Raw genomic sequence first — 23742 nt, forward strand, 5'->3', positions numbered from 1 at the left:
CTTCCTGCTGAGTTCCTGGTGTCAAAGACTCACTCAGAATGGACTCCCTTTGCATAGGCAATTTCATAGATAATTAATAAACCTAAAAAAACCTAAAAGAAGAACTTGGGAAGAGTCTATACTCAAGAGGAGTTTTTAGCAATAGGCAGTTTAACACCTGAACAAATGCATAGATATAATCGAAAGGGAATACAAACAACCCCTTGATCAGAAAACAGATTTAAGTAGTTAATTCCTGCAAGCAATACTTACAATTTAAACAGATGTGCTTCAAGCCCATCTTGATTAGGGCTTGATTAGGATTAGGACAGTGTTGTGCAAACTGGTTTAAGAGACAGGAGAGAGATTTCTGGCTGGTCAGAGGGTTTATTTGCTCATTTCACATGAGCAAATTAAAAAAATTAGTGTAATAAAGAAAGTGAAATGATTAAAAACAGTGTATAAGATTACACGAAAACATGCCCAGCTATGTGAGCAGCTTCTTTTATTAAATGTTTTTATATTTTTCACAAATGTATAAGAAATCAAATGTCAGTATCTGCTACCCACCTAGCTAGTGAACAGTTTTACTTTCAGAGAGTGTGATAACTTTGTGGTTTAGCATGTGTCAGACTTGCCAGTTGTTCCTGTGAAGTGAGTAAAATGTATAAAATGTGTGTAAAATTGATCAACTCTATGCCCACAGAGGCACAGGTTGTGCTTGTTTTGAACTTGTAAAAGTGGGACCGATTAACCAAATAGGTGATTTATAAAGAGAAAATGCTACCAGGATTATTCTGATGTGTGAAAGCAATTGGACTAGCCAGTGGGAAGAATATAATGCAGCATGGCAGGCTTTAATTTACCTCTGGAATATATCAGGTACCCTCAGCATTCCTGGATCAGAAAAGTTTTTTGATAAGGCTTTTCCTTTTCAGCATCACTTTTCAGCTAGGTATTCCCTTTAACCATAATATTCTCCTTTACTTTCTCACAGTCTGAACAGACTCCCAGAGCTCAGCAATTGTAAATTACACTACCTGTGGTTTTCTGACCAGCTTCACCTAAAAAGTTTTCATCTATGCATGTGTATCTTTCAGAATTAGGTTACTTTAATCCAGATGTAATCACCTAGTTTTTTAAACCATTTTTCATGACGGATAATCTTCAAAATAATGTTTGCCACCAAAAAGGCCAAAAGGTAACATCTGTCTCAAATACTGCAGAGTCTTAGATATACCAGTGTGCTATTTTCTAATGAAGATTTAATTGATAATCATAAACAACTTGTCTATTTTATTCTTCCTGTGACTGTAATGCTTTTTCTCCTTCTCAAGTCTTACTACCCAACATATTTGCTATAGGACCAATTTTGGGCCTACAGAATTGATGTATACACCTGTTGTCTTTGTTGCAAGTGACAACACAATTTGAAGCACTCCTGATCTGTATTTAAAGCCCAGTTAACCAGCAAAGTTGTTAATATTTTTTGAAGAGTTTATTCTTTTTGCCACTGGATCACATGTACCTACACTTACAAATAAAAAAAAGAACAATTTCAGTTACAAAGTAGGCAGAGATGGGATTGCTGAAAGTCAGTGACATTGCATGCTCTTATTCTAGTCTCCAACTGGCTGTTCAGCTGAAACATCATCCTTCTAGGTAGTTTGATCTGAGTTGTTTTTTTGGCTGATATAGGACTAAATTAAATACAACTGTTTATGTAACTATTCAGGCCATAGTTTTGCTTTCAAATTTGTAGGATGAAAGTGCATCAATAAGTCACTTTTATAATAACAATGTTTTTATTAAAATGGTGTACAGGAGACTGAACAATTGCAAGTGAAGGGTATTAATTGTACTTAGTTCAGATTTTAATATAACATAAATTATTGAATAGTATTTCTAAATTAATTAGTGGAGCAAACTGCTATTCTATTAAATGAATGCTACTGTTTTCCATATAGGAACATTGAACACAAGAATAATCATACCAGAGGTGTTAGGAAGGAAATTGTTCCACTGATTTTGACATATGGTGATACTGCCAGGGTTCCTTGGCATCACTAAAGAGAACAGCCTTCCTGGTTTCAGACCTTCACATTTTAACTTTTAGTTCACTAGGTTGTCTTAAACTTAGTTGCACAAGTGACCTGTCAGCAGGGACTCCCTGGAAGTGGAGGCATCCTTTGTATTCATTTTCTCATTGAACACTTTGCTTCCATCGAAGAGGAGGCAATGTTAGCCTGTTCCTAAGAGATTCATTACAGTTTGTGAGCTCTAAATGTACCTTGAATAACAGAATAAAACAAATTTAAAGAAATTACTGCCAAACTTCTCCAATGATCTGGAATTTTATTCCATCCATATACATGCATAGTAACAACATTTGTTGAGAAATTATTTCTATCAGAAGTAGAACATTATCTTTGTGATCACCAGTTGCAGTATTGCTACTCTTATATTTAAATATATCTTATATATGAATTAGATTCATAATTGCAGCATTGAGTTTAGGTTTTGTTTTAGACTGTGCCTTTCAAAAGATAAAACTGATTGATATGACCTCATTACTTACAATACTGCTTCCAGTAATTTTGTTCATTCTTTATAAAGTATTGCATTTAACAGCAAAGGTTTAAAAATCGAGACAGAGATGCATCAGCGAAAGAAAATACAAGTACTATACAAGAAAGAAAATGCCATCTTCATTTAACGTACGTTTCAGATTAAGAAAGTGGACAGAAACATACTGCTACATACAAATGCAAAGCCTAATGACTAAGGTAATGTATCTGCTAAAATATAAACTGCAAACTGAGCCCAATTGTTCAAAAAATTGAAATTTTAAGGCGAACTTCACAGCATAGTTGAAACTTCTTTGCAAGTTATATTTTAGCATATACATATATCTGCAACAGCATATAAGAAAAAAAATCAGGATACACAAGTGCTTTTGAAGCTATTTCTAAAATGCTTTTCTGTATTGTTTGCGACTATTTTCTTTAAAATCTACTATACAGTGCAAACCATATGTGCTACACAATAACTATACAATAACATTACAAATGACTTTAATATAAAGTTTTTAAATAAAAATAACATAACTACAGCTATGAATACTGCTGGTAAAATAAATTAATATTTTTGAAAATGGCACCAATAATACACTTTACTAATGGACTGTAATGAAATTACACCTTTAAGTCTTCAACTCAGCAATAGTGAAATCTCCTGATTGTCCAGATGTAATTCAAACAGCTTTCTTTAAACTGTATGGAACAATATGCTAAACACAGGTACCAAAGGTGACCGATTGTTTCATTTGACATGTTCTGCTGCATGTGAAGAGCAATAAAACTTCTTATGAGTTATAAAGTTTGAAAGATTGTTGAACTGGATGTCACACAGTCGGCAGTACTTTCCACTGCTTGGAGCCTGGGTAGAGCCATTCACACCTTTAGCTATACTAGACAACTGTTCCTCTGCTGTAGGAATTGCTGGAGAGACATTTTCATTTGCAGTTAAGGGATTCTCAGAGATCCAAGAAGGAGACTTGTGCCCATCTTCATGCGGTGGATTCTGGGAAATGTTCTCTTGCTGTGGGTTAGTGGCAGGTCTTTCCTCCTGTTTTAGTCCCCCATTAACTATTACCATGCCTCGGTTTTTCGGCAGTAGTGGAAGAGATTCTTTCTTCTGCACAGCACATCCATTTGAAGGCGCCTGGCCTTTAGGAGATTCACTTTCTGTATTTGTGCTTTGATCTAGATCAGCATTATGAATGACAAGAGAACCAGAAATGTAATCACTTGGCTTTATTCCATAATATGGAGAAAGCTGATCTGCTCCTTTAGCTTTCTTTATTGCTCCAGGGTAAAGGCATTGTGGAAGAAACAAATGTTTGTTTTCTTCTTTCGTAGCAATAAGCTGGGCCGCTTCACTAAAGACTTTTAGTCCTTGAAGTGTTGCTAAGTGTGTGGAAAATAAGTTTCCATTAGGAGAGGACTGTTTTGAGTTTCCATTTTTCTCACATTTGATTATGCTTCTCTCATAACTGACATCTGGGCTGTTTCTTTCACTTTCTGGGTTTTGAAACACCTTACTGTCGATTTGTCCCAGATCACTGCGCTGATGGGCAGTGACAGGGCAAAAATTCTGCTTGTGAGCCAGGTAGTTCTCTACCTTGTTAAAACTGATCTTGCACACAGTGCACTCATGGTAGTCCAGCAGCCTTTTGGGAGAAGTGGATGTCCTCTCTGACGGGGGCAAGCACTTTTTACTGAGATCTATTGGCACATCCATCTCCAAGCAAGATACAGTGGAGTGGGGAGTATCACACTTTGAAACTGGAGCACACTTGTTAATAGACAGTGATGTTTCCAGATGCTTTGAGACTATTCCTGGAAAGATATCACATCGTGGATGGTAACAATCTCCAAGACCCTCTGTTGACTCTTGAGTAGATGTACAAGGATTGCCAAGATTAGCCACTTCTAGAAATCGCTGTTGAACTAGTGGTGGCCTTTGCTCTTGCTCTGGCAGGCACATCTCATACATCTTCCTTCGCTTCCGAGTACGCATTGTTCTCTGCATGGCAGGCACTTTGTTGGAAGCCGACCTCTTCAGTGGGGGATCATGGCGAGTAGCACAGTAATACTGCTTGTGGACCATGTAGGTTTCATGTCTGCTGAAAGTAATATTACAAGCTTCACATGTGGTCTTGTTAGGGTCACTCTCGCCCTCTACTAAAGGAGCATTGGGATTTTTCACATCAGAAGGTTTTCCGTTTATCTTCTCATCACCATTGCTTGCAGTTGACAACTTCTTGGGTTGTGCAGTAAAGTCTTTCTCATGACTTTTATTGTTTGGCCCGATCAAATCTAAAACGCTGGAAGAGTTTATGCAAGATGTCTGCAGAAGTTGATTCTCTGGATCTGATGTATGAGGAGCTGCATTCAGGATGTTTAGAGAGCTTTGACCATTACTGGGACTGACAGCTTCTGGAATTTTTTCTGGAACACTGGAAAAATCTGGTGACTTTGCCATCTGCTGCCATCGGCTGCTGCAGTAATGCTTTTTGTGAACCAAGTAGTTGTCCAAATTATTGAATGTTATGTTGCACTCAAAACACGTAGCCCCTTTAGGCATCAGAGGACTGTAAATTACGGGAGGATAATTGCTACTTCCATGCCTCAGCCTTCGATGGACCAGTTCTGACATTTTGGCTAATATCTCTGAAGCCTGAGGAACCACAGTGATGTCTTGGGGAAAAGCAAACTGGGAAAGAAAAGGTCCCATTGGGAAAGAAGGACCAATATTAGGCTGAACGGGAGATGAAGCAAGTCTTGGACTGGATGGTTCGGATTTTATTTTAGTATATGAAAAACTCTGCTTATTTGCTGCAGGTTGCGTTTCTGGCCTCTGGTTTGGAAGGAAAAGTGGAGCCTTTTTTTCACATTTATCAAGCTCTGTATCAGAACTTGCATCTTTAGTCTGCATGGTCTTTTGGCTCTGGGGAACATCATTTCTGCTTAACAGGTCCGTTGCTGGCTGTAAACCTTCTTCGTTTCCACTTGGAGAGTGTTCAATGTCACTTTCTCTCTGGATTTTGTTGCCAGAGACATGTAACTCTTGGTGCTGCAGTAGCTCCCTCTGAGTTTGGAAGCCAAAATGGCAGTGATTGCATCTAAAGGCAGCTTGAGTAAGATGCGAGAACAGGTGCTGATGAAAGTTAATCACTGAGTCTGCAGTGTAAGTACAAACTGTGCATTTCAGACTAGCACCGGGCGGGAGAAATTCTTCCATTTTCACTCCTATAGAAAAGACAAGTAAAATACAAAATAAAGTGACCATTTTGTCTCTTGTGAGGAATATTGGAAAATCAAGTGCACAAAAGGTACAAACACAGTGAGAATGATTAATTTTCTTCTGATGAGATGGCATTAGTCACCCTGAAAATACTTGAATTGGTCTTTCCTCAAACCGCTAGAGGTTATTCCCAGACTTCTGCTCTGCTTTGGAGAGCCCTAGTATTTGCATGTATTCAGCAGAACTGAAGAGAAAGAACAAGCGAAAAGATAAAAATAGATTGGAGTTATTCTAAATGAAAAAGTCTTTGAAATTACAGTTACAACTAAAGGGAGACATAATGTTCCCCGTATACAATCACTGGAAATTTTGAATGCACAGAAAGCACATCAAGGTCAAGAGGTTCAAGGTTATGATATGGCTTGACGTACAGCCCTCAAGAGTGCCTGAAAGCCACAGACAAAGCAGAAGTAGCATTTTGAGTGTTATTGATGCTGAGCTCTTTGCTTGCATGGGTTGGCTGTAGTGTGGGAACAGGCTACAGATCTATCCTCATCAGAAAGGACTGATAAGTTGTGTTCATTGTGAAGGCAGGAGGAGCAGTAAGACACAGCTTCACTGACATTTTATCTTCCACATATAATGGCCATTGGCAACTACTGCTATAATACAACACCTTTTCCTCATGTATTCACTACCACTTTCCCTATCAATAACAGTACAGTCAAAGCCATCTTACAGTCACTGATTAAACAAAAACCCCTGTGTTTCATAGCACTGTGAAACTGAAAATGCTTTAAAAAGAGATAAGACTAAATTTCTTTACTGCAACAACATGGATTCTGGTTACCTTTTAGAAAATAAAACATGAAAAAATATTGGTAGGGATGATATGCAGAATTAAAAATGAGTATTTGCTCTGCCTACACATCAACACATATACCACACCTTAGTTAGATAAATTAGGTTGGTGGTAGTTGGACAAAATGAAACTGTAAGAATACTGCAGACCACTCTGTGGGAAGTCCTCTGTTTTATCTGGAGGTCCTCAATTCTCCCCTAGCATCAGTGACCCCTGAAGTTGTGAGTGACATTTGAAATTTGACCTGCTCTTGGCTGCAGAGGTCAGAAGAGAACCAAGGAGATACACAGCATTTTAATCAGTGCCTGCTCCTGTCAGGCACTTCTTCCCCAGGAGGCCCTATGAGGCTTTAGCTCCTCCACTGCCACAAGATGGTGCTTCATATGCTTCCCCATCATGTGGTACAGTGATAGCAGGATGTCTATGGACTTTGCATTTCAGTCAGGGCTCCATGTTCCAGTGGTGTGTGTCCACTAGAGCCTCCAGCTGGAACAGAAACAGAAGTTGAAGAAAACTCAGGGCTTCCAAAGGTTACAGGGCATTTGGAAAACGGATGCAAAAGGTGTGATAATCTGTATAGAAAAATTAAGACTGACAGGATCTGAAAGAAAGCAAGAATGATTGAACAGACTGGTTTATGACTAAAAATAAAGGGAACAGCCTGAGATCCAGCCTCTGTTCTAAGAAATACCTACACAGATGCTTATCTCCAGATTACAAGCAGACAGAGTCATTCACAGCTCATAGCTCTAAACCCTGGACACCTAAGCCAACTAAACCAAAGGTATGCCACCGAATGCAAATAGCTGAAGCAAATCTTTTGCACAATGGCTAAGATTTCAGAGTTTTCCTCTGCTTGGGGAGAAATTAATCTGTTTATCTTCCCAGAGTACCAGGTTATAATTACTAGGCTGTAAGACATGTTGGGCTGCATTCACCTGCTCTTGTTGAAGCTGCTGTAGCCTATGGTTTTGCTGGTTCACTGAACAGTGAAATATTTGCTAGGTAACAGACAGAAAATGGCAATAGCCTGATATTCAAAGTGAAGATTTCGAAGCACAAAAAGATCTGACCTCTAAGTGAATGGCTAAGGGTTGCCTGTGTTGTCTATACAAAGGAGTTTTCACTCAGCGCTCTTCTAGTCCTGTTCTGCGAGGTACCAAACACCTCCAAGGCAACATGATGCCTTCTAGATTTGCAATTGTTGCCCAAGTATCAGAGGAATGTTTTTCACTTCACCAAATCCACAGAGTAGATTCCTAATGCCCCAGGAGCTTTTACACTGCAGCTGAATAAGGCTTTCTTCTATGACTAAAGCCCCCATTAGTGTCCTTTAGACTTTATTCATTTACCAGGAGGATTGGGAACACCTGTAAAGCCCTTGCATCTTTCCAGACATAGCTCTGTACACCAGAAAGCCAATGCCACACACTGACACTGCAGTCTTTCTTATTTTTAGGTTTTCTCTGCTACTGAAAACTCCAATGCAGAATGTCCTGCAAACTCATTTGTTTTTCCAGCCCCAGTTCAACTCAAAATTGGTCATCTACAATGATCTGCTGATGTGGTGCTTAGGGACATGGTTTAGTGGTGGACTTGGCAGTGCTGGCTTAACAGATGGACTTCATGATCTCAGAGGTCTTTTCCAATCTAAGCAATCCTATAATTCTTTGTTTCTGTCATTCTAAAATACTATCCCCATTTTATACTTATTATAAGGGAAAAGCATATTGTTATCAAACAAGAAGTTTTTATGAAACAAGTGTCCTGGTAAAAGCACAAAGTTTTGGACCATGGTCTTAAAGCCTTCTGCCTAAGAAGCCTGCTCTAGGACACTAATATCTTACTTCACAAGGTCTTGCTCTCTGACTGTGTGTCTTTCTCTCCTGAGCACCGCAATAGGGCAGGTAGAGATTGTACTCTAGCCAACTCATATTTGGTAGACAGAATCCTGAAGTAATTAATTGTGTCTGAATTCTTGAGCATACCTCCACCAGTAAAGAAATGCTGCCTGTGCCTGTGTATACACACATTAAGAGAGAAATAGCATTCAAATGAGGATTAGTAGATAAGAGAAATGACACCAGTTACCTGGGAGAGGTGCTCGGTGTAGAACACAGGTTAGAAACTGTTGACATTTTGGTAGTATCTACATGCAATATTTGCACATATTTGGAGAGACACTGATCGTCTGAATGTCTATAGTGAATAATTCTTCAAATAGCTAAATCTAGAAGATGATCCATGAAAATACATGGTACTTACCACTGTGAGAATTTAGGTGCATTTCCAGAGCTCTTGCATTCGAAAAACTTTTGGTGCATTGCGGAAAGGGGCAGACACTGGATATCTGCTGAGCACTGTCTTCACTCTCCTCTGACAGCTGTGGCCCCTCTCTTTGCCTCCCACTGCAGTAATACATGAGATGGGCCTGCAGGTTCCGCTCACTTCGGTACCAAATGCCACATGATTTGCAAGGGAATATGTCCTCTACAAGTAAACATAGGCAGTGTAGATTAGCCACAGTGCACTTGGTACCAATCAATTAACATAGGTGGATTAATTCACCCCCCTTCCCCCTTAAACACATGCTTATTTAATAAAATATTGGAAGAAGAGACATGGGTTTATTAAAATGTCACTTGCAGATGAGAGACTTAACATGTGAGACAGTTGTTTCTTTCAAAAGGATATTTTAAAAATAGTTGCATAAAGAAAACAACTACAAGTTTTTGGCACATAATTATTTTAAAAAATGAAATGAAATTAAATGTGGTCAGAGGCAGAGTTGGAACCAGGGTGGAAAGATCTCAGCAGTGACACTTGCTATTTAAGCATTATCCTGGGGTCAAGAATACAGAGGTTACTGAGTTGCTGCTAAACCTGTATAGAAAGAGCTGATGGACCATAAACTTAGACTTGTCTTAGCAACGTTCAGTGTGGCTTTCCAGGGCTCTGCAAAAGGCAGTGCTGACAGCAACTGTGTTTCCAGAAGTGTAATGCTGTAGAAATCTGACTACTTTGCCAAAGACCAGAGCTGGCCTCGTAGATTTATGCAAGAATACACCCTCAGCTGAAACAAGCTGTGCATGAGTCTTTGCCCTTTAGGCAAGGTAACTCATTCCAGTGGCTCCCTTGCAACTGTCGACTATAAACACAGGTCTGCCCTACCTTTGGTGACTTCATGTCATTTCAGCTGCTTCTGACACCTTCTTTTGGAAAGGTCCTGTGCAATGCTAATTGCTGGTTCTGTGAACAAGTGTATCAGCTCACAGCTGCCCCACTGCTGGGGTAAAAATGAATGTGCTTAGCTAAAGGGGCATGAGGATATTGTAACTCACTCTCTGGAAGGGAGGACTTGGATGATTTGGACACTGAAACGTTTATCTTTTAAAATAGGCTAACAATAAATGTTTAGCTATCAGAATTGTTTACCCAGAAAATAAGCACTTACAAAAACCAAACAACGACAACAATAAAAGAAAAACATGGAATGAAATGTATTACCATGAATATTTTAACTAGTCCTGTCTGAAGAGCTTCAAAACGTTGTGACTGTTCAAGACTCAGTATTACTAGGTGTGAGTCTGAGTGGTAGATCATGTGCTTGCATGTACATTCGCACCTGAAATACTGTGTTCAGTAGTTCACTATAACTAATTACAATAGTTAGAAACCACAGGAAACATGGAGGAGTGCTCCAACATGGAGTCTAAATGAATAGACTTGTAAAGTGCTGAGAGGTAAGAATGTGCAATAAGTCGAGGTGATGGCTAGTGAGGATCATGGTAGCAGTCAATATATTTGAAAAGTACTTAGGAGAATGAGGAACTAAGGAACTAAGGCTGTGTAAAGTTAAAAAGCAGTAATAAGAAAAACCTAAAGATATAAAATTTAATTCAAGCTGAATTTTCCCCATTCAGGAACATTCATGTGCCTCCTCTCTAAGGACAGTACTCAATTGCATACTGTATTTTGTCCATGATAGGGTCTACTGATGACCAGAGGACGTAAATACATTTTTGGATAGCCACAGCTATAAGGTATGATCTCCACTGCATTTTAAAACAGCCACTGAAGAGATGTGTTTCTTTTCTACCACTGAGTATCATTAATTATTACCAGAAGCTGTATCTGTAAGCAACAAGCTTCCTTGAGCACCAGAGGCTGGGCTTTGAGAGCTAGCTGACCTATCTTATCTACTTGAACAGTTTCTGATCCTACTGCCTGTGGCAGCAGATCACAGAACGTCCACACGAGGGCAGGTTGGGTACTCTGGGTGAGGCTCTCGCCAGACTGCTGTTTTTATTCCTTTTACAGCTGTGAGTTCATCTGAGATGATGGGGGAACAAAAGCAGGCTTCGAGCTGTGGTGTGGTTTCTGTGGTCTTGAATTCACTGTTGCTGATTAGCTCTTCATATGTGCCTTAAAGTACTGCTGTTTTAAAAAAACAGCCAGAGAATAGTATTCATCACTTACTGTTCACAATAGCTGTAGGCAAAATAGATGCCATTGCAGCTTGTTGAGGGAGCAATTGTATGGAGTCCAGCAGGCGGGCAGGATACATGCCTTCTGTGAGAGTCATCTGACTGGCAGCTTGCAGCCTTGAGTCAAAATCTACAACAAAGGCAATCAGCTCTTCACCCTCTGAGATGGCCTTGGTTGTGGTACACCAAAGCTGCCCTCCTACAGGAAACATAAAAGCAGAAAGATTTAATTGATGATATCAGATTCCAGACCTTAAAACATCAGTGCCATATCTTCATACTCTTTTTTTTTTTTTTTTAAATTTCAATGGCTTATTCAAGGTAAAGAGGCATATAATTTTTACTTTTACTGTCTTCCTTCTATCAATATAGGAATTTTCATATATAAGGATAACAGTTAGAGGACAGTTTTCCTAACTCTTTGCACTATGAATATTCATTTGAATTTTTCGTTTTGTCTCCTAAAAAGACAGCAATATGAAAATCAAGATATAGGTGAAAATAATTTATACAGCACTTTTCTCAACATTATTTTCACCAAACTTCCTGTATATTTTTTCATAACTCCAAGTTCACTTTATTTTGAATAGCAAATCACAGCTCAATAAAATCAAACAGCTGCAAGAAAGAAATCAGATTTCCTCTTAAGGGCGTTCTTCCCCTCCCTTATGTTTGTCACCCTTTTTCTCTAAAAAATCTTCCCTTATGTAATATTCTTCGGAACATGACTGCTTTATCTCTGCTTACACTGACTGAACTTCCTGAAAAGAAGATATGCCAAAGATCTGTTCCATAAAGGCTTATTCAAATAAAGGTCTGTTTAAAGGGGGGGGGGAAGTAGAAGAATTTTCATCAAACAGAAAGATACACTATAGCAAATGTCACGTGTAGTGCATTAAAAAGAAAATTAACTATGCGAGTACATCTACTAATGTATTTGAATGCGATAGTGAATGCTCATTTATTTAACATGTTTAGACAGGCAAAGCACTTATATTGTGTTATCTACACTCTCAGGCCTAGATGCATATCCAATACAGTTATGCCTGAAATAATGTTGCATACTTTATATGTTATAAAGCTTTTTTTTTCCTTGGGTTTTGTATATATAGAAAAACCTATATGTTGCATTCATTAGGCAAGCAAAAACTGTACTCGTTTTGATAAGTAATATTGCTGTGTTTATCTTTCGGCATAACTGCCTTTTCAACTGCACTTCATTTTTTTCCCCTCAACGAGATTATAGTTTTAAAACAACTTGTTGCAAAAATCTGGTAGAGGAGATAACAACAGTGTATGATATGCCACAGCTAAATGGAAGAATTAGGACATTGTTTTAGAGAAATCTTGGACAATTAATTAAACCAGTCTATTAGCTTTCAAAGATGAACAAACAAAACAGCATCAGTAACAGTGTGTTTCAGTGGCAAAATATGCTAAGCTTCCAGACCTCAAAGTGGTGTAGAAGTTTCAAAGCAGAAAAGTGTTTTTGTATTCACCCTTCAGTAATACAGCAGTTGAAGGTGCTCCAAAGTTTACAAAAAATTGAATATGAGGGGACAGGACCAAAGAATACTAAGGTTTACTAGCCTCCAAGATTACAGCATTAAATGGTGCAAATCTGAGACTTTCTCTATCCCAGCAAACGTCTCGACATGCTGTACCCTTGGGGAAAAAAACAAACCCAACCTCCAAAATAAGAGTGATTACTGGGTCTCCAGCTGCAATCAGTCTGGATCAGCTAAAAGGCTGACTCAGTCTCCTGGCGTTAGAGCTCCTCAGGGTGTTGATTCCTGTTCAGTAACAGATTAAACTCGGACAGCTGAAGCGAGCAGTGACCCCAGCTGCCTGATCCACCCATCTCCTGCAGACTGTCACACCTACGGCAGGCACAGCTGGGTGGGATGTGTGATGGCTTTGGAAGCACAACAGTCTCTAGCTTGGCTTAATAAAGGTAACCAGAAGTACAGAAGTTAAATCCATTCCTGCATATGAATACAAACCTTCAGCCCAGCAGGATTCAGACCCAAGAAGTACACTGTTATTTTGTTTTCTCTCATCCCACTCTATAGGAAATGAGGCATTTAAGTGATCATGACATACATGCCCATGTTTTCATCAGCACATGATGTTGTGTTAAGTTAGATCCCCAGATGAACTCCCAAATGATGCATTCTTCCAGTTACTGGAAATTAAGCATAACACCTTTGCAGCAAAAATCACCCACAGGGTGCAGTCCTCACTTGTCCCCTTCTATGCTTCCCTGCACAGGGTAAGGCAAGGGCCGCTGTCTTGAAAGATGTAAACGACTTTATTCCCCTGACCTTCATGCAAAACGGGAAGACTGTGGAAAAGTCTTCTTGAGCCTTCTACTGCACAGTCAAGGAAAGAGTACAAGTCAGTCAAGTGCAGAGCACCCAGCAGAGGCTTCCAAATTTAATAGGAAGTTCCAACCATGACTATCATTTGAATTACTGTGCTGTCCAGACATCTTTGTCAGAGATAACAGCTTCCTTACAGGTGGCAGCTACAAAACAGGAAAAAAGTTCTTGCTTCCTACAAACATTTCCACAGGCTAAGACAGAACTGACATATATACAGCAATTTCTCAGGAGCACAACAGCTTTTCATAAAGCAAAGGGCAGTGTTAACAACAGGTTTTCAAAGCTATAATATGGAAGCCTTAGCCAAGTACCAGTGGTGATGAGAAGGAGATAGGAAGATGTTTGCATGAAATATTTGCAAAGACGTGAAGATTTCAGAAGGAAACGTAGAGAACTGTTATTTATATGAGATGAAGTTCTCACTAAACTGACTAGATTTTTTTAACCAACTCTTCCTTTAGTTAGAAAAAACCTATAAGAGTGAAATTGTTCTACCAAAGTTTTACCAGGCCAAGTGTCTCAATCCTTAGACTGACACAGGCATCAGAAGAAGAGAAAGGATGAACAGTCAGATAAGTTTTAATAGGGACGAGTGACAGACAGTGCCTCTGAAATAGTCATGATTATATGATTTGAAGACAAGACAACAACAGACTGGTGATTTTGGGCCTCTTCTTGCCCATAATGAGTACACTACTCAGCCATTGTGGCAGAGTAGTAGAGGGAAGACTCTCAGTCAGGTGCAAGAAATATAACACTAATTATGTGGATGATTATAATTCAATTTATGGATGATACAGTATCTAAATATTGTCAATGCAGTATATATTATAAGTAAGTCTAAAGGGTTATAAAACAAACAGGTTCATTTACAGTCTTTGGCTTTACAGAATGCACAATTTAAAAGCAACAAAGCACTCATTTAACTACTTTAGGATTTTATCTCCGTATGTGACAAGATCTTAAGTGCTTTTACTCATCCGTACAAAACTGAGTGTTCCCCATCTTCGGGCTGGACATACTCTGCAGGAGTCCCTGCCGAGGGCGGGGTAGGGTGGAGGGAATCCATTTGAAAGCTGCCTGCAACCCTGGGAGACCAGTTTGCCCAGATGGCCGGGTCTCCACCAGCATTTAATACCCTTTTGCAGGCCGAAGTGTACCAAAGTCAACCACAATCATCACAGCCGCCACCACCTCCCCGCTCTGGAATGCGTTCGTTATGCAAGCAATCCAGGCAGTTCCTCCTGCAATTCCCACCCGCTGTTCTGTTCTTAGGACAATTCCCACCAGGTGTTCTTATCTCAGGACAAATCATACCGCCCATCAGAGGCAATAGCTAGGGAAAGGTGTGTGCCTGTGTGGAGTATGCAACGGAAGACCCGACTACCTTTCCTCTCCATCACATCATTTATACTGAAAGGGGTCTTAGTGGTTTTATGTGGTGGGGTAAGAAGTCTTACTCTTGTGCCAGTGCAGAAAGGAAGGTTTTAGATTACCAGAAGGCTTTGAAACATTGGAGAGCTCTGTGAAATTGAAAATAAGCTTCTTGAGCCTGCAATGTATTGTTTTATATCTAAAGTTAAACCACAGAAATTTATGTGATATATACCACATACATATCAAACATAAGAAGAGAATAAAAATGTCTGTAAACGCTATGCATTTATTTGAACGCTTTTTCTAGTTCATATTGCAAGGAATTAAAAATGCTCATTTATTTAAACATCAAAAGATGAGAAAGTTAAAGAATATCATGATGTGCAAACTAGAGCAAAAAATTACATTCCAATTGCATTGGCATGAGTTCTTTACCAAATGACATCAGGCACTGAAGCAGTTATCTGATACCTCCAGAGCTTCCACCAAGTAGAAAGTTTATTTCAGGGTTCTCTTCTTTGTCTACATCTTTCACTGCAAATATTTCTGCTGCTTGAAAAAAACACCAACACCCTTAAATAAAATAAAATTAAAAAAAAAAAACCACACCAAAAAAACCCCCAACACAAAAACAACAACAAAAAACAACCAAATCAAACCAAAACAAAAAAAACCCCCAGCTTTCTATGAAAATGACAGAGTAAGGTCCTGAAGTCCCTGAAAAACTGTGGACTTACTGTTCTTTGTAATGTTTATGATCAAGATTCTTGTGCAAACAGATCTGGTTCCTAACAGGAAGCTTATAAATCATACTCATAATTGCTGTCAAAACTGCAGTGGAGTGTACTGCAAGTTTCGATAATAAAGAATAGAGTCACAGTTCAAACTTGATTACATTTTGGAAATTCGTGCTGCTCTTACAAGAATCAGTGGTCTTAAATGTCTTCTTCTCCTGCCAAATTTTTCACTTGCACTTTTTATTATTTATGAAATCAGTGTCTGCACAATGTCATGCAGACCTCTGCTGATAAACTCTAATTAAGATTAAGACAAGCCTTTTGGAAAGGATCCCATCATTAGCAAACATGATAAACACAAAAATACTCCCTACTTGTCAACCAGGAGCAATTCAGTAACCTAACAGTATTATCTGTTGCTAGGCTACAGGGCTGACAAAGCTTCAATTATATTGTATGGCCATACATATAGAATACTGTATAAGAAAATTTATCTAATATAAAAGCATTTAACTTCATCCATGCTATCTGTAATTCATGGCTTCCCTCAATGGCAAAAAATCAGGTTAATAATTACATAGCATGCAGAAAAAATCTTAGCAATGTGTCATGTTTGCACAATTTTTTCTAATTTATCTCTGTGATTGATAGACATTTGCTTTGTAAAAATAATAAAATGCAAGCAATGGGATGCTGTAAACCAGAAGCATAACTACATCTGGACTCATCAAGATATGGAATCACACTTTGTACAAAAAATATATAGTAAATTGAACCAATTAAATCACACTTAAATGCAATAATACTCTATCTTCTGTATTCAGAAAAGGGAGTAATGTGGTGATAGATATGCATGCAAATACAAAACTTTATGTAGGACAGACACCTAAAATAGAAAAAAACTTGCCTTTTTTTTTTTTAACAGCCCTTATATTTTTCTTCTACATTTGATTTTTTTTTAAAACAAAGTAATCTCTATTATGATATTTGGAATTAATGATTTGCTCTGAAAATTTAATTAAGGCAATGGCCCTTCACCCATTTTGATTCTCAGAACCCTACACCACTTCCAGGGAAGACACAGAAATCTGCACAGTGAGCCTTCTGATAGTGGGCTGCTATTTTTTTTTCCCACTTATGCTTTGCAGACTTTAAAGAACGGTCATTTGGAATCTGTGGATCACAGACTGAAAAAAATATATATATACATGGACAGACACCTAACTCCACTGAAAGAAAAGACCTTCAAAATGGATGAAACCATAAAACCTCTTGATTCATACCATTGCTTTTAGGAAAAGTGACTTTAGAAAGCAAGTAGCTAAAACCAGTATTTCCATTGACTACAGCTGTTTCCCAGATGAAGCAGCATCATGATGTATAAACATATATTCAAAGGCAACCCCAGTTTTCCTGTCTTTAATATCAGTTGGCTTTCCTAGCTGAACCATCTGAGTCTAGTTTTCTTGACCCAGAAATGGCATACATCTTTCACAGAAGTTTAGGAAATCAATGGCAATTTCTATTAAAACAAATATTCAATGCCAGTTAATTCAGAAGTACTACTTTCATGTAGTAAAATTTATGCTTACTGGATTTGACTGTGTTACTGCAAAAACATAATAGCCATTTCCTGTACACACATCTTTTTCCAAGAAGGGTCAAAAGACTATCAGAATTTATTTAAACAACAGACTGTTACTCTTAGCAACTCCCAGGCACTGTAAACTGAATCAGACCTTCCTCTCCTAATGAAATATTCCAATTTGTAAAAAATGATGCTTTTAAGTAATGGTAATGAGGGTTGAAGTTAATTTATTATTTTCCCTCCTTTGTTGCACAGGTTAAGCATTTAAGGAGAATTTGCATATCAGAACAGGATGGGATCTTCATATTTGGGTTCTTCCTGCTTCTCACCCATGGAGTTGTGATGACAGCACAATGAATGCCATTTCACTAGGCACAAGTTACTGGGCAGATCTCTAATTTTTGACATGAACAAAGTACATATATCTATATGTAGACACATTGTTTAATAAAAAAATTATAATTCATTCAAATCCAATACTGTTGAAATTTTTGACAGTAGAGTGGTACAAGGAACAGAACTTATAAATTATGTGTGCCCCTTCTTTGAAAAATGCTTTGGAGGTTTCTTTGTGCATTGGCAAATACAGTAGGAATATGAGTTATTGTGTGAATCCTCCTGCACAGCACCTGATAAAAGAATAAAGAGCTGTGACATATTCTTAAAACAATAGAGGAATTAAAGAGAAACAATGGGCCAGCTGCTTCATTAATACAATCAAAAGAGAGCCCAGCACAGAGGAGTCCAGATAATTAAGCACTACTCTTTTAGACCTCTTTTCTGTAATAAAATTGCTAAAAATTTATTAACTACTTCATAGTTGTTAGATAGATCTATGTACTTGTTTATTTGAGTTGATTAATGCCTTTTCAGTATTCTCCAACATGCCAACTCATGGTTCATACAAGTTTTTGAATAAAATAATGTAAGAATATGTGATACGGATCTGTGGTGTATACAGCAATAAATCAAACACATTTTGTGAACAGGCTTTCCAGTTGCTAAATAATTCTTAGCATTTTTCACATGTGTACACAAAATACATACTTTGCACAGCATTTTTGCTATTAATGCATTTTAATGCCATGGTTCCAGCCATCTCTCAGTGAACTGTCTCAAAAATCACCCCTGCAAATTCAGATTTCTCAAACTCTCACAAAAAACAGCTTTAGTGCTACATTAATGAGATGATTACTTAGCATCTTCTATAATTTTTCCTTGTTTACTGATCAAAGGAGATTGCCAAAAGATACTTGACCTTTAATTTTGACTAACCCACTGCATACTATAAGTATACTGACTGCAAAAAATGGAAAATCTATTATACTCTATAAAATTAGACCAATGGACAAACCAATTCTGTTCCACTTTTACTATTACCTTTGCATTCAGCACAGAATATGAAGACTTCTTAATTTTTACCTCACTAAACAAAAGGTAAAATAAAGGAACTGCAATAATATTTTTCAGAACAAAGCAACAGAAAAATACTCACCTGAAAGGCATTAGTCAAATTAAAAAAGGAGATTTTAAAATCCCTGCATTTTGAGATATAAAATCTCTTTCCAGAAACAGGGAAGAAAATGCTCCTTAGGAATATAGCTCTTACTCCTGCCCAAGAGTCAGCCTGAGCTTTGGGCCTGACTTCAGCTTAGTCATATGCTGACAGCTGACAGTGTGTTCATCTGAATAGATGATTTTATAGTTAAAACTGTCAGGCATTATATAGCTGATAAAGAGGAAAAGAAAAATATGAAAGGAACTCGCCAGCCCTAAGGGAGAGAGCTCCCAAACCTGGCATCTTGGTGTCAGTGTCAGGGGTAGGTCTTTCCCTTGCTGCAATACAGCTATCACTAACATCACCATCTGTATTGCAGCAGCTCTCAAATTCTGCAAAAATCTTCATCAGCTGAATCTCAAATGCAGCACACTGTTTCTGCAGAGCAAGGAGTGTAACAAACGCTTAGATTTGGACCTCTTATTTTTTCCCATTGTTGCGTGCCTGCATTTTGTTTGTTTGAGGATTTCTATGTGTTTCCTCCAATTAAATGTCCGCATGTAGCTCAACAGAGTTCTATTAGGTAAAGAGGCAAAATAGATTAGTCCTCCGAAAATATTCACAGGAAAATAATGTGGTAATTTTATTTGCCATTTTCCCCCCTGATACAGCTGTCACAGCTTATTTACCACAGGGGGAGACAGTTAAACCCATATCCTTAGAAGTTCTATGCATTTAAGAGGCTTATATATCTCTTCTGGGACCCTCGTTCAAATCCTGGGCTAATCAGAATGAATACATATCTTTCTATTAGATGGCTCTAAAAAGTCTTAGGTGATATCAGCTCCTGGTGGACGACAGTCCACAGCGTAAAACTATTAAAATGTTTGGCACAAATGGCAATACTTACAGAATGAAGCTGAAAACTGTAATATCCTCCCACATCACGAGAAGTTAAGTCTGCTGCTCAGAGGTTGAAATTAAAGCCTGCCACAAATGCTAAACCTGTTATATTTTCTTAATTCAGCATAAACTCAAACAACGAAGTTCTTTCCCAAGTTTACCAATTTCTTCCTTTTTTTGTTTCTCATTTCTTTGCTAATTCCTCTGTTTTGAATTGAGTGCTACACCTTTTTTACATTTGAATTAGGTCTCACTTGAGTGTTATTACAGAACTTACTAATCCTTCAGAAAGGAAATGATAAACAGCTTGGAAAAAACCGATAAACCCTTGCTGACATTGCCCATGTTGCACTCCCATAACCACTGCAAAGGATCTAGGACTTACTGTCACAGCACACTCACCTCCCCTTTTACTTTCTGCAGGACCACTGAATGGGCACTCTCCAAAGAGCTTCCCAGGAGACATTCCCAGGTAACGCCCACTGCTCCCCCCCAGCTTTTGTGGATGCACCAGGTTTCAGAGGGAGAAAATGGACCACTGAAACCAATTACTCTGAAGCAGAGCTTCAGATACACACATTCCTACAATCCCCGCTTCCATAACAGCACAGCTGTAAGGTGACCTTTTTGTAGCCTTACCAACACAATCATGCCTGTGGATTGTCTTTTCAGAGTTATTTAGTTAGGCTGGAGTGTATGAAAAAAGAGGTGATTAAATGAGACAATAGCTATGCTTTAATGGCACCTCTTTCTTACAGGGAAAGCAGAGTACACTGCATCTTATCAATGGATTTTCTACTGTCTTGCACCTGCTACTGCAGGGCTCATTTCTTGCCCCTGGGCAAATGCAGAGTGAATGGCAGAGGTACCTGAGCAGAAGGAAGGATTATACAGCAGGAGCTGTAGTGATAGGTTGTATTTGTAAAGGAAATCAACATAATAAATAAAAGGAGAAATGGAGAAGTTATAGAATGGTAAAACTGAAGTAAGAAATATTGGTTATGAGACCTGGTTGCTTATTCAATACAGGGGCCACACTCTAGAAAAAGTTTACAGCTATGTGAGAAACAAAAGTCACCTTTTATAATGAACAGTAGCTGGAGCATTTAGGTGAATGTAACCCTGAGAAAACAGTCACTATTATTGCGAGTTATCTTGGAACTTTCCTCGTTTTAATGTTCAGCTCACAGGCTGAAGTTCAGAAACTAGTTTACCTCGGCTGTAACAATCATGGAAGCAAAGAAGCACTTCTTGATTCCAAAAAAAGTCTTGCTCCCATGTAAACCATTGGAACGTTTTACACTGGCTGCAGTGGAAAGAAGACTGTGACAAATCAGTGTCTCTCTTACTAAACCAGTAACTAAGTAAAAGGCATTAAAAGTACATTTGTATGTTTAGTATGGTCTAAAATATAAATGCCATAGAAGCTACAATAAGCATGTAACCCAGTCTTTTCTTTTTAAAAAGTACTTCATTTAAAAAAAACAACCACCACACACACACAAACCCCCATACAGATACCCCAGATTTCCTCCAAATGTGTTAAACACCAGGTATCATAGTTCTGTCTTTTGAAGTAGAAGTTAGAATTAAACTAACTGAAAACTCTAACTGATCAAAAGCATTGCCACCTTCCAAGCTATATACAGTGTCCAAGGTAAACAGGTGTTGTAAACCACTGCCAGTCTCCCAGTTAGTTTATCTAGTAAGAGTCTGTTAACAGAAAGCAAAGAAAGCAAAGACTGAGCTACTTCTGGTCGCAATGGAACTACAAAAAAGATTATGAATGAGAAAATAGTTAAGATTCTTGCTGCACACACTAACATGGATTAGCAATTACGAAGGATTCTGTACTTGATGATTTCTTTTAAAACAGGCTTAATAAGAAATACCAGTTTACTGAGCATTATACAGGTGCATAGGAGCTGCCATTCTGCCTGCCTGGTCAGCATGATTTCTAAATGGCCAGGAAAGAAGTGACTGTATACCCAAAGGCAAGCTGTCAAAATTCAGTTTGCAGCTGATAAACTGATTACAAAGCTGCTTAAGACTTTGCTTGTAAACAAAAGCATTTATCAACTAATAATTTGCAATAAACTGATGTAACTCCCAGCTGAGCCCCAAACTGTAATTGTCTTTACCATCTGCCTATTAAAATACCATTCTTCATCACCAAGCAGGAGCAGAAGGGAGAGAATCTCCAACAACTACATAACTTGCATGCTTATAAATAATCTGTGAGCATTTCACACATTCATTATGACTGCCAGGTTTTGTATACTTCATTTTCTCTTTTTGAGAGGCAAAGAGGTGCTGTAAAGTGGCAGAAAAGAAATTAATAAATACTGCCTGGTGCAAGAAAAAATTATGTAAATTCATCATACTCTGCAGTTTCTTAATTTTTTTCTCTTTTTGCTACTCCATAGGAATATCATGATGGAAGCCCCCTCAAGCACAACTTTGCAGATTAAACTCTCAATTTCTTTTCAACTTGTCAGTTTTCATTACCTTTCTTTCTTATGCATTCACTTCTTACAGCTGCTTCAATAGGAAGCCAGTTAAAGCATACTGGCTCCCTAGGGGGGAGTCTACCAGGGTCTGAGGCATTCTGCAGGCTCCCTGGACCCTCTACAGGTCACCCTTAAGAGAATTTTGCCTATCTTGTTGAGAGGATGTCTGAAAATTAAGTGAATTTACATGCTTTTATTTTCTAGCTATTGACAGCCCAAGTGCTGAGAAAGGTGGTAGAGTTTAGACAAAGTTCAAAATTAACTAATTCAGATGCTCTAAAGCTGATACATCCCAAAGGAAGAATTACTTTGTCAAATGCCTAAAATATTCAAGTATGAGGGGGAGAAAACAGGAGAATTGATACTGTGCAGAGAATGGCAGCCCCTCAAGATGTGTCTGCATGAAAAATTGAATTTAACAGAGAGTCGCACTATGATTTAGTGCAATGCACTCGACCACATATTTTTGCAATCTGCACTCTCAGCCACCCACTGGTCTGAACACAAGGCTGTGACCACAGACCGATGACGAGTTTACGTCTTCAAAAATATCTGTACAAAATGCACAGATGTCTTAAATGCAACTTGATTTCCCATTGACTTTCCAGATTCAGACTAGAATGATCTATTTAGCCGAAGTGAGGCTTTTCATGTGTATGAAAAACATTTTATGCCATCACTAGGAGGAAAATGGGCATCTAAAAGCAAAAGAAGAAGGTTTGTCCTGTTAATCGTATTGAAATCCAAGAAATTAAAGGATGATCCTGTCACCCATGCTCACAGCAGTTTCATTTCCTTCACTGATCTTTGTCTACCTCGTAGCACCTTTGTCTGACTCTGTTACTACCAGCATTGCCCATAGAACACCACCTCACTCTCAAGAACTGCAAAAGGAACTAAAACTCACAAGACAGATTGGTACCTATGGACTTCATTGTTTAAGATACATTCCACTCAAGACAATGATGGTTGTAAACTAAGGTAATTTTACATGTATATAAATACATGTAGTCATAAATATGCCGGCTGAACCAGGTCTCTGTACCTAAGTTTTTATCCACAGTTCTGGGACAAGGCCCAAACTGGGGTGAAACAGAGGGAAAAGTGAACAGCATGCATGGGTACAGAAAACATATGTGTGAATTTATTTTTTTTTTAATTTTGTAAAGAAGAAGTTTTGTTTTGTGATAAAAAACATCTTTCAAACCTCTGTAGATTACACCCATCATATAAATTATTTAATCACAGAAGCCTAGATTGGCTTGGGTTGGAAGGGACCTTAAAGATCATCTAGTTCAAGCCCACCTACCATGGGCAGGGACACTTTGCACTAGACCAGGTTGCTCAGAGCCCCATCCAAACCTGGCCTTGAACTTTTCCATGGATGGGGAATTCACAGTTTCTCTGGGCAACCTGCCCGTGCCTCACCACCCTCACAGTAAAGAAATGCGAACTTTAAGTAACTTGACTGGATGAGATCCTTAGCAAGATAATGCTGAGCTAAGCTATAAAGTTAGAAGAGTCACAGTTTTAAAGACTTGTGTAACAATTACATTACAAAAAACGTCAAAAAACCCCAAAACAAAACAAAAAACAAACCACAAAAAAA

General features: G+C 38.4%; 1 protein-coding gene across 3 annotated transcripts in view; it reads right to left on the reverse strand.

Moving 5' to 3' along the window:
• Window positions 1-2314: 2314 nt before the first annotated feature.
• ZFPM2 (zinc finger protein, FOG family member 2) overlaps window positions 2315-23742 on the reverse strand; it is a 306116-nt gene continuing 284688 nt past the window's right edge. For 2 of the 3 annotated variants that reach the window (XM_018077612.2, XM_018077606.2), the window contains 3 exons: window positions 11129-11335; window positions 8915-9139; window positions 2315-5792 (listed from right to left, as the gene is read on the reverse strand). In XM_018077612.2, the coding sequence (XP_017933101.1) occupies window positions 3301-5792; window positions 8915-9139; window positions 11129-11335 (2924 nt within the window). In that variant the 3' untranslated portion in view covers window positions 2315-3300. Of the gene's footprint in view, window positions 5793-8914; window positions 9140-11128; window positions 11336-15332; window positions 15428-23742 lie in introns of those variants that run through there. The other variant, XM_008924013.3, reaches the window with a different exon arrangement.

This window comes from Manacus vitellinus, unplaced genomic scaffold (genome assembly GCF_001715985.3).
Source record: "Manacus vitellinus isolate BGI_N305 unplaced genomic scaffold, ASM171598v3 scaffold_1_pilon, whole genome shotgun sequence".
NCBI classification, from domain to species: Eukaryota; Metazoa; Chordata; class Aves; order Passeriformes; family Pipridae; genus Manacus; species Manacus vitellinus.